This window comes from Fibroporia radiculosa, assembly GCF_000313525.1.
Source record: "Fibroporia radiculosa TFFH 294 genomic supercontigs, scaffold5655, whole genome shotgun sequence".
In the NCBI taxonomy this organism is placed as follows: domain Eukaryota; kingdom Fungi; phylum Basidiomycota; class Agaricomycetes; order Polyporales; family Fibroporiaceae; genus Fibroporia; species Fibroporia radiculosa.
In genome coordinates this window covers 1-10,999 of record NW_012133424.1, presented here as the reverse complement: position 1 = coordinate 10,999, position 10,999 = coordinate 1, and the positions used below count along the sequence as shown (strand labels likewise).

At 50.0% G+C, this 10,999-nt stretch overlaps 2 protein-coding genes across 2 annotated transcripts; one reads left to right on the top strand and one right to left on the bottom strand.

Annotated features, from left to right (window-relative positions):
* Nucleotides 1-208: 208 nt before the first annotated feature.
* Nucleotides 209-3,771, bottom strand: FIBRA_05890 (uncharacterized protein; the record flags this gene model as incomplete). The annotated part of the gene is made up of 14 exons (XM_012327637.1): nt 209-318; nt 384-591; nt 637-788; nt 828-1,035; nt 1,070-1,582; nt 1,644-2,618; nt 2,670-2,747; nt 2,795-2,817; nt 2,871-2,935; nt 2,993-3,141; nt 3,199-3,229; nt 3,288-3,375; nt 3,433-3,564; nt 3,621-3,771. The coding sequence occupies 14 exons, from the start codon at nt 3,769-3,771 to the stop codon at nt 209-211; spliced, it is 2,883 nt and encodes a 960-aa protein (XP_012183027.1).
* A 257-nt stretch (nt 3,772-4,028) lies between these two features.
* On the top strand, nt 4,029-9,275 carry FIBRA_05889 (uncharacterized protein; the record flags this gene model as incomplete). The annotated part of the gene is made up of 7 exons (XM_012327636.1): nt 4,029-4,104; nt 4,248-4,339; nt 4,394-5,316; nt 5,375-7,019; nt 7,073-8,079; nt 8,132-8,410; nt 8,462-9,275. The coding sequence occupies 7 exons, from the start codon at nt 4,029-4,031 to the stop codon at nt 9,273-9,275; spliced, it is 4,836 nt and encodes a 1,611-aa protein (XP_012183026.1).
* Nucleotides 9,276-10,999: the final 1,724 nt, after the last annotated feature.

Here is a 10,999-nt window from a genome sequence, read left to right as displayed (position 1 = left end):
CCCCCCGCCCCGCCGTGAGATTCACCAACGGTGCAGCATACGGTCCCATACGACGCGTTGCGAAGAGCGTACAGTACTGAGTCCGCAAGGCAAGGCCCGTCTTCGGGTCTATTTGGTGCGTGAGGTAATCTCCTGATGAGTCGGTCGAGATAGCCCTGGAGAGCAAGTCGCTTGGTGAATGAGGCAGAGAGCCGGGCAAGTGTTCAGCTCACGATATAGAGTGCTGAGGTAGCTGGAGAGTGTGCAAATGCTTGAGGAAGGGGAGTGAATAGACGAGCGCCTCACCGCGCTCTGTGAATGCCACCAATGCGGATGCACCTGCGATTACAGCGACAGATCGACGAATTGACACAATCGCTTGCACCATGCACGGAATAACGCACCATTCTTGTCGACTATTTCCACCCTCCGAACAGCGCCCGTTTTGCTCCCCCACTCCGTTCGCGCAATCCGTTCCCCGTCGACATCAGCAACGCACTTCACACCTTTCGCGCCAGCACTGACCCATATGCAATCCTTGTGCTTGACATTATTGTCAACTTCATGACCCCGATCTACAAGTTTATCGTTAGCAAGGGCAGCACTGAGCCCCTGTCGATCAGCGTGACAGCGAGCGCCAGTTTTGGCGTCAATTACGACGGAGCCCCCAGGGATGGGGTACATAGAAGCCTCGATTATTTTTGGAGAGCTGGACACTGTCCAGGCACCAGATGGGCTGCGTGTGAGGGTGTGAACGATCGTGTGCCCAGCGGAGGTGCTTGCGATAAGTCGGATGCGTGGAACAAAATCTGAATGCAAGTGTCAGTGAAGATAAGTACGATGCGAACCCCAATTGAACGGCTGCGGTACCTGACGCCAGTGGGCATACTGCCCAGGTAAGCGATGTGATAGAATCTCGCTCAGCGGTCGAGTCCCGAGGAAGAATGGAATGTCTATGCTGGGTCTGTGAAGGTGCCGTCGTCCGCAAAATAACCCGCGGTCCACGCATATCGATGACGAGTAGAACTCCAAACGAGTATGCGACAGCGAGAAAGCCTGTATGTGATCAATATTATCTATACAAGATGACATTATCATGCCACTTGCCTGTATCTGCTACAGCACACGCAGTGATGGCTCCTTGCCCAGGCTTTACAGCGAAGAATGGCTGAAACATCCGCGTGCTTGATATATGAGTAAGGGATACCAGTTCTTCGTCAGGAGGATTTACAGCGGCCTCTCCTTCTCCCGAGCGCAATCTATACACAATGAGGGCCCCGTTTGTCAAAGCGATCATACATTCCAATGATTCAGGAGCAATGTGAACTGAAGCGATGTGAAGCTGTCCTCCGTGAATGGCTTGCTCGAAAGTTGACTGCGAAGATGATGATGACACATGAAGGGAGCTGGAGGGAGAAGTAACGAGATGGAGAGAAGGATCATGAATGACAGGAGATACCTCGATTGTCAGAGCAGGCCAGGGTTTGGGGAATGTAGCTGAGAGAGGGTTGTCCAACGAACTCACGAGAAGCTGCGCACTGAGGTCAAGAAAGCGGACGGAAAGATCAAGATCGTGCGTTATCAGTACGCGACGCGGCTGATACTGAGAGGTGAGTCAGTATTTGTATAATATCTACGCTCCGTAAAATATGCAGCGCGCTTACCTTCATGAGTTTCATTTGACCATCTGCATCTTCAACCCAAGCTTTACCTCCCCAGGTTGGCAGATAGCCTCGATCCGCGTCAGCGCTCGATAGTTGTTCATAAGGGTCTCGCTCGAGTTGGATAATTACACCCCCCAATGCATCCCAAAACTCTAATGGTAATCCAATTTGTTCGGGATCTGCAGAGAGCGACATAGATTGAAGCGTGGATGCCAATTCTTGAGTGAGTGCCTCCGTCGGATTATCGCTCCCCGATATACTGGGTGACTGAGCGACAATCGGACTCGTCGTAACGGGAAGGAATGCGGGTGGGGGAAACTCATATCCGACCATTATGCGAGTTTTTCCACTAGAGTCCAAATCCGAATCTGATAAGAGCAGGATCGTTTGGGGGTCCCATGTACATGCGAAGTGTGGGCTTTCTCGGGGAATCAACAAGAAATCTTGCACAGCCCCAGCAGACAAGTATATATGTGAATCTAGAGGCGTTAGTGTCTCTCGCATTGCTATACGGGTATTGTTATGCAGAGGCGGAGGAACTGGCGCTTTGTGAGCCGCTGATGCAGCGGGAGGTGAAGCCGGGGGATTGAGTGGCGGGAAAAGGAACACGGTAATTCCTTGGGAATCCTTATTGCCAAACCCTCCGAGCACTGTGAGAGTAGTGTCACCGCCGCGAGGATCAGATGAATTGGGAAAACCGCTCCACGACAATTTGAAAATTGGTTCGCGCGCATCTACAGAGGGTTTTGGCTGTTCATTTGAGGGCTGACCAGAGGGAAGAAAAAGTTCAAGCTTGGCCACATCCACGACGCCAACATCATCCTCGTTGTCGAGCGTGCGGACTAATAGCGGTCGTTCCTCATCCTGCAGAGCCCAGAACGCAATACTGCCGTCTGTGTACCCGACTGCCAACATATGGCCCGACGGATGAATAGACAACGCCGTCACTGAGGAATGACGCGGTAACAGGATGTCCTGTAAAGTCATGGATGTAGATTTGGTCAGCTGAGAGATTGCCGCACTGACCGCTGTATAATATCCCGATCCTCCAGGTGCTCCTGGGGGCAGGATCAATTCGTAAACACGGACCATCTCGCGTTGTCTCTATGTCCCACAGTTAAAGTAGAGCCTCTGAGGCGAAACATGCTTACCAAGTCGTATAAAATCACGCCACCTATGAGCCTTTAGGGACAGGGCGTCATCATCAGAGCAGGGCTGATATCTCACCTCCGAATGCAATAAATAGCAGATTGACATCTCTGGGATGGATTACCATATCAAGAATCGTATTTCTGACGAGATTGATGCGTCATGAAGTTCCACGCAAGTTTTATAGCGATATAACGCACGAATCTGAAGTGGGTATAGCAGGCATACCAGAAGCTTGCACCTTCTCTTCGTACAGTGACCACAGGTTTGGCGGCACTGTGTATGGAGACATGCGAAGGCAGAGCAGATCATACATTCTAATCTCGCCATTGGAGAGCGCTATCAAAGCCTGAAAATGTAAGAATTCAATGACTCATGATGATGTGTGCTTATACAGGAAACCGACATGGGTATGTGAAGGCGACACCAGTAAGCAGCTAGGATATCACAGTGACTATCTAAACATCATATTTGACGGGGTTAATCAAATCTTACTTCACTGGACGAGGCAAGTTAACAATCTTCTGTAGCTTGGGTGCGCCTATCGTTGTGAGGTCCCAAATATGGAGGCGATCATGCTCATCTAAGTGCAAATGTTAGTCCTGAAAGGTGGTCAAAAATTGTAGAGCTGGATTCGAACCAATACAGCACAGTTTGCAGAGCGATGGCACAAAGTGTAAATGCTGCACTCGCGCGTCCGGCGCGTCAGATAGCCTAAGCGTGCATTCAACTCCCGGTGAGCCATATAAGGCAACAAGGCCCTTCGATGTCCCTAAGGTACATAAAAATGGGAATATCCAGACAGCAAGATGTGCAAGCCAGGCGTACCGACTGCTAGAAGACCAGAAACAGGGTCGACAGCAGACACGGTAATATCGAGGCGATAGTGAGTGGTTCTCAAAACCCCAGCTTCCCAGTCAATAGAGTCTGAGATCTCAAGAGACAAATCCGCATAGTCTTTCTCATGCTTGAGAAACATCTAGATGTCGACTAGTGACTGGTACTAGTAATGGTGAAGGCGGTGAAATGACGCTTGACGGCGCTTTGGCGGCAGTGCACGCAGCCAGAACGCGACGAACACGTGAGCATTCCCGATCACGATCACATGACAGTCGCGCTCTTGTCAAGTTCAAGTTGAACTTGGTTGTAATTATTGAACGATCCACAGAAGGGCGACCAACTTACCTCTCACTCAACTCTACTGGCGGGCTGATCAGTTTCGTTAACTTTGTTATAATGTCTACCTGGGGAATTGGGGATAGTCATGACACGGATGAGGTCCAAACATTGAAAGAGACACTGCGGTCTAAAGGTGCGGAATCACTATATGGAATATCATTTACTCCTGCTGTCTAGACATGTCCTCTAATTTATTTATGCATTTCTAAGACACCTTCTTTTTCATCTCTTTAAGCTGTGCCTGCTCTTACTGTTCTTGCTGAATATCCGTCCCAGATGCGCAGCTTGCCACCCTCGGAGGGCAACTGATGAAGCGGGATGACGATAATAAGGGTTTCCAATCTGCCTTGAACGATGTAGTTGAGAAGGTCCGTCAGATTCAATTGCAACACGCATACTCATGAACAGGGCTCTTGCCATAGCTCCGACGTGAATCAGATAGAGTACTCGAGCTCGATGCAGCTTTGCACAAACGGAACGAGGAGCTCCAGAACGAGCGTCTCACTCGGCAGAACATCGAACTGACATTGCATGCCATCCAACAGAAGTTCGCGGGTTCCGAGCGTAGCCTCCAGGAGCTTCAGTCAGCATTTGACGCAGTCTCTTCGCAGAGTGATCACATGGAAGCGGAACAACTGAAGACACAGACAGAGAATACAACCTTACAGAGACGGATTCTTGATCTCCAACAGGCCTTAGCAGCAAAGGAACAATCGGAGCAAATTCTTCTTCGAGAAAGTCGGAGTTCAGCCGCTAGTGCAACAAGTAATCGTAACCGACAACGCTCCTCTTCAATAACAAAAATGCATATCGCATCCCTGGAGCAAGAGGTATCCGATGCCAATACTCGTATGGTCAAGCATGCTACAGAGCTGTCGGACGCGAGGGATCGCCTAGCTCGCGCGCAAGAAGCCGTCGTTCGCTTGGAGAACGAGAAGATGGCGATGGAGAAGCAATGGATGAGACGGGTACAGGAGATGGAGACCAAGCTGGGAGAGCATGAGGACGATTTGCGCGCGCTTCGACAAAGCGGAGGGGCAGATGCGGCGGCGAGGGAAGAATCTCTCCTGGAAAGATTGAACGACGAAGAAAGAAGGGTGATGGCTCTGGAAAGTGAGCTTTCGAGATCTTCAACATCTCACGAGAGAGAACTGTCCCTCGTGAGGGCAGAACTTGAGCGAACTCAAAGGATACTGGAAGAAGAGTATCTGAGAACGCAGACCGCAGAGGGCAGGCTGATTGACCTTGTCGGGGAGAAAGAGGAAGCTCTTGATGAGCTGGATAGGACCCGTGAACAAGCTCAGCAGCTTCAAAGGGAATTTGAGCTAGCAACGAAGAGACTCGGGTATGCACTCTGTAGCCGCTTCACATCGTTACTTACATTGTCATGTTTTTATCGGCAGAGATCTAGAGACAATGCAAGCACATTCAATTTCGGGACTCCAAGCGACCACACAGTCTCCCGGACCTGATGCAGAGACTGCAGCGGCTGTGGAGCGCCTTCTCGGCGCCATTGAGCGATTACGCGGAGAACGAGATCAGCTACGCCGAGACCTGGAATTCCTCACCATCGAACATCAATTTAGTGTGGAGCATCTGAACTTGAAGCTCGCCGCCGCTATTGCATGTCCTGCATCCCCCGCCTTGGACATGGGTGGTCAGGAACAACCCGCAGCTCATTGTCCTACACCGGCAAGACAAGAAGCAGCAGATGGACGCTCAATATGCGGTCAAAAAGCTGCGATGGTGCTGGCACTTGTCGTGCAACATGTTCATGCCGAGCAGCAGGAAGGCTTCTTGCGAATGGAAGACCTAGAAGAAGAACTTGCCCACGTTCAAAGTTTACTCCAGGAGGCGCGCCGCGAATTGGAGGTCAACGAAGTACATAAACACCAGACGCACGCCATTCAGGAGCACACGGATGCCTATGTTGGCCAGTTACAGGCGATGCTGGACGACAGTACTCGAACTCTCCAGCAGGCGCAATCTCAGATCTCCGTTCTCGACGATTCTATCGAACGATTGCAGGCAGAAAGTCTACGGGAGCGTGAGGCACACGACGACCTTGGCGTGGCTTTTGCCCAAACGGAAAGGCAGCTTTCCGAGGGTATGCAAGCCCTTGCCAGCGTTGAGGAACAGAAAGACGCGCTTGCGTTGCAACTACGGCATGCACAGCAAGACCTGGAGCGTACCCGCAACGAGCTGACGGAAGCGGACACTCGACATCAGAGACAGCTGTGCGCGATGTCTTCTGGAGAATCAACTCGCGCATTATTGGACCAAATCGCTACGTTGAAAGATCGTGTTGAGAGGAGAACAGAACAAATTGGCATCCATCAACATGATATCAAGCGGCTTGAGACAAATCTTCGGATACAGGAAGACCGAATTTCGGAGATGGCGCTCGAGATAGAAACGATGCTTGGAGAAAAAGAGGTCATGGTGGAGGATTGTAGGACGACGAGGGAAACGCGTAACGAGACGCTGCAGCGATGCGAGATACTCGAGGAGAAAAACGAGCACCTCGAAGAGGAGACAGAGAGGCTTGCATTAGCTCTCACATCCGTTTCTGAACGCGAGACAAATCTGATGAATGAGGTTCAGGCGCTATCAAATCGACTTCTAGATGAGGAAGCACGCAGAGAAAACCTCGAATTAAGCCTACTTCAGGTCGGAGCCGATAATGCCCGCCTCATCGACGAGACATCCCATCTGGAGGCTAAGCGTGAACATCTTACTCAATCACTCGAAGAGAGGGGTCGCCTTCTGCATGATTTAAAGGTGGAGAGGGATCTAGCAGCAAATGATAGCATTCAGCTGTCCGTCGCTTTAGCTACGTTTCACATTGCATTGCAAGCGGCACAATCATCTTCTACACACGCTCAACATTGCAGTCGCTCCTTTCAAGTGCAAGTGATCAACTTGCAGCAGGAAATACAGACTAGGCTGAACGTTATAGCCACACTTGAACAACAAGTCAAGGACTTCCAAAGTCAACAGACCGTGAATGCTGTTGCGGTGACGCAGCTCACTGATCGACACGTTGAGGTGCGAATCGGATGAAAACAATGCTCCGGATTTTGCTTATTTTTTTTTGACAGGAACTGCACGAGCTCTCTCGTGTCAACGACGCTCTCCGTACTCAGCTGGAAGAGAATGCACGCAATTTGTTAGCGGAAGAAGCATGTCGAATGGAATTAAGGGCAATGCAAGCCAGGCATGGCAGCGAGATGGAGGATTTGCAACGTCAACTCAGACGCATCGAAGGGGAGCTTGACCTTGCGCGACGGCAATGTGCGGATGCAGTAGAATCTCGTCAGCAAGCGCGAGACGCTCTGAATTCCATGAAAGCAGAGTTTGAAACCCAACTCGCAGAAGCTACGGCGAAACTACAGTCCAAAGACGTCACCGAGGACGAAATGGCATTGCTTCAGTCCCGCCATGCAGCCGAGTTAGAAATCCTCCGTGAGCAACTCAGCGTTGCCTCGTCAGACCTTGAGGACAGACAGAAGGCATACGAAGAGCTAAGTATAAAATCTCACCAACTTTCCGAGAATATGGAGGTCCTCGTGGCTCAAATCGCCGAAAAGGCTGAGAATTGCCAGCGCGCAGAAGCCCAAATGACTCAGTTACGCTCAGATCTTGCTCAAGAGAAACAGAGTTTTCAAAATCAAATCGAGGCAATCACTACAGAATTACGACTTGCTAGGGAAACTGCAGGTGAACTTACAGCACAGTGCCAACAGCACATCCGCGATTCATCTAGCAGGGAACAAGATTTGAAGAGCCAACTGGTATCCTCGCTCGAGGAAGTCGAGTATTTGAAGGCAACGCTGCAAGGAGAGATGGACCTGCATACTCGCAGTCAGAAGAATCATGAGGTAGAGCTCCAGACCACTAGAGAGAAGGTTACGGCCTCCGAACGTTCTCGCGAGTGCTTAGAGAAGGACCTGGAGGACTTGCATGCTCAATTAGCTGATATGAATACGCACTTGGAAGGGGTTTCGGCCGAAAAAACTAGCCTACAGTACGATAAAACAAACATGGAGGCGGAAATCCAACGCTTGAAGTCTTTGCAACGATTCCTAGAAAGCCAGACCAGAGATAGGTATGGGACTACTTTCCTTTGGATGAAGTTGATTTGATTGTGTGCGATGCAGTGAACTTCAGCTGGTGTCCTTGAAGGAGGATCTGGAAAAAGTGCGCGTTGATTCTATCAGGTTTGAGAAAGACTGCAAATCAGCGGAGGCCGCCCTCTCAATGCGCGAGATTCAGCACGAACAGACTCTTGCCTCGCTTCGCCGCGAGCTGAATGCTCTTCGGGCAGACCCTAAGCTTGAAGACAGGTTGACGGAGCTCCAGGAGCGTAACCTGGAGATGGAGGAACTTCTCAAAAGCAAATGCCTGGAGATTGAAGAAAACGATGATCGCTTCATTGAGTACGTTATCTAATTCTCACTTTCGGAAGCATTGATTTACGACAAAATCAGAATGCTAAAGGAGAAGAAGAAGCTTACCAGTAAGGTCGAAAGCCTCACTAGGAAGGTGCATAATTTGCAGGGTAAATTGGCCGCTACGGGTGAGAGCAATGCAACTGTGCCAGAAACTGGCGCTTCTGCGACGCCGCATCACGACACCTCGGATGCAAATACCTCCAGAGTTGATGCACTCAGTAACTTGAAAACAAGAATGCCCTCCGGGTCCGTGCCTGCTGCACTCTCGATTCCGGCGCCTCTGCCCAATGTTTCTAAAACTCAGTCGCGAGTAGTTTCCGGATCAGCCGTCTTGCCCAGACCGAAAACGCCAGAGAGAAGAACCACTCACCAGACAGTTTTCAGGGCACGCACGCCCGAGCATAGTCGTGCATCTTCCAGTACCGCACCCATTCCGGCTATGCCAGTTGCAGTTGCTTTGCCTTCATCGTCCTCATTGGGTAAGAAGAGGCGAGCCCCTGACGACTTCGAGGACTGTGAAAGTGTACCCCCGCAAGGTTTTACAATCGACAGCGTTCCAAGCGTCGAGACTACCACGCCACGAGCGCGCAGAACCCTACACGCGATCCGTACTGGGTTCACGCCAGTACGCTCTTATGCATCAAATCAAGAGGCATCCCAGCTGTCGCCTACGAGAACCACAAAAGGAGCGCCTCTCGACTCAACGATTGCCGACGTCACAAATAGTCCACGAGCGGCATCCCGGACGGATAGCACCAAAGCGACCAAGCGGGGCTGGCTAGGAAAAATCAGAAGCGCGCCTGTTCAACCGTTGGCCGGCCGTTCTGTTTCAAAGCCTGAACGACGATGATGCGCATTTCTTATCTATTTGGACAAATTACTGCATATATGTATCGGTAGACACAGCTTATGTTTCATGATAGTTATCACTACTGTCTATACCCTCAATTATATTCTAAATCGCTTGGGCGATTCGCAGGAGACCAATCCCTCGAGCGCTCCGTTGACTTGAATTGAATTAGTTACATGTGTCCTGTTCTTCCACGGCTAATGTCTCATTCTTCAGGGACTTCAACAAATTCTTCTTGAATTCTTCTTCCCAATCCTATTAGTTGACTACGATCAGCATTCCGGCACATCGTGAGTGAACAACTTTTGACGGAACAAATAATTGCACTCACAATGACCAGCATCGTCGACACTCACGAACGTGAACACGCTAGCACGAGCACCAGCCATGCGTAACCAAACCCTGGCCAGGAAATGTCTGGAGCAGAGCGGAAAGCTGCTTGGCATTTGGCCTTCAAGAGCATCATCTGGGAAATGTCTTTCAGTATACTGAGATTTGAAGACACTCCAACCCATACCTATGCAAGATTGCTTCGCCACGAGCAAACACTATTGGTGTCACTGTTGTATGCTGTAATAATACCCAGGTATTCCATCCAAACATTTGACAAACGTCAGGACCCATGACTCGCAGGCGCGAAGAGATATGCCGCTTGTGTCCTGTTGATACCACCGTTGAACTATTCGATGAATTGAACTTGCTTTTTGCGAAGATTAGGGCGTACATGTCTCCGTTGGAACAACCGGCCTACAGACAGCCTGTTCTGCAGCGTAGAAAAATGAACCGTGTCCAGAATGCCCGGCTGTAATCAATTGAGCGGAAGATGTTGTAGTCTTCCTCCACAAATGGATATAATTAACCAGGCTGCGCATATCTTCTCGAACCATCAGTCCGTCCAGTCATCCCATCTCGGTAAAACAATTATGAACACCCAATGTATTGTACTGTCCGAGTAGTAAAAGTGGAGTTATTATTCAGCACCATTGTCAGCAGATCTAAAGCTTACAATCTGTGTTGCATGGGTTTCGTCCTCACTCGTGCGTCATAGAATCTCTGACTGGCTTTCTCCCATACATCTGATGCCAATTCTCAGCTTTCGATTGAGCTCTGCTCGGATGCAAGCTGTATTGCGTCTTGAGGGTCAGGCAGGAGGGAAATAGCGATATCATAGCCTTCGCGCGAGATCCTGTGTAACAGTGAGCTTTTGCACCTGCGCCACGCGGAATTGCACGTACGTTGGGACATGGATTGATCTTAGACCATAGGTATATTATCTGAGTACATCTATTCATGCCCATATTTGTCAATCGCCTCCAGCGCAGAAAATCGTTCTCGCATTTTGGCGATGCTGTAGCGGTACTCGGGATTTCCTCTCCGTGGCATATGTAGCCTGGGACAGTCAATCCATGACCCAAACACATCTAAGCATATCTATCTATATTTGTACGTCACCTTATTTTATGAGATGCCTATTTTGGTATATATTCATTCCCGACCTCCGAGTCCGCCATCGTGATTTCAACCAGACGATCCGCTTCAACCGCATTCGTTCGATATCAATTGCTACGACGTACAATTAAAGCGTATATAATACAGCGTAACATCCATGGTAAGTGGTGCAGTCTTTAACTCGCCTCCTCCAATAAGTGTCAGCTTCTACTAGTTGTAGCCCGTGGGTGGTCTCGTACCCAGACGTGTCTTCGACACGTCTAGGGTAGCCTAGC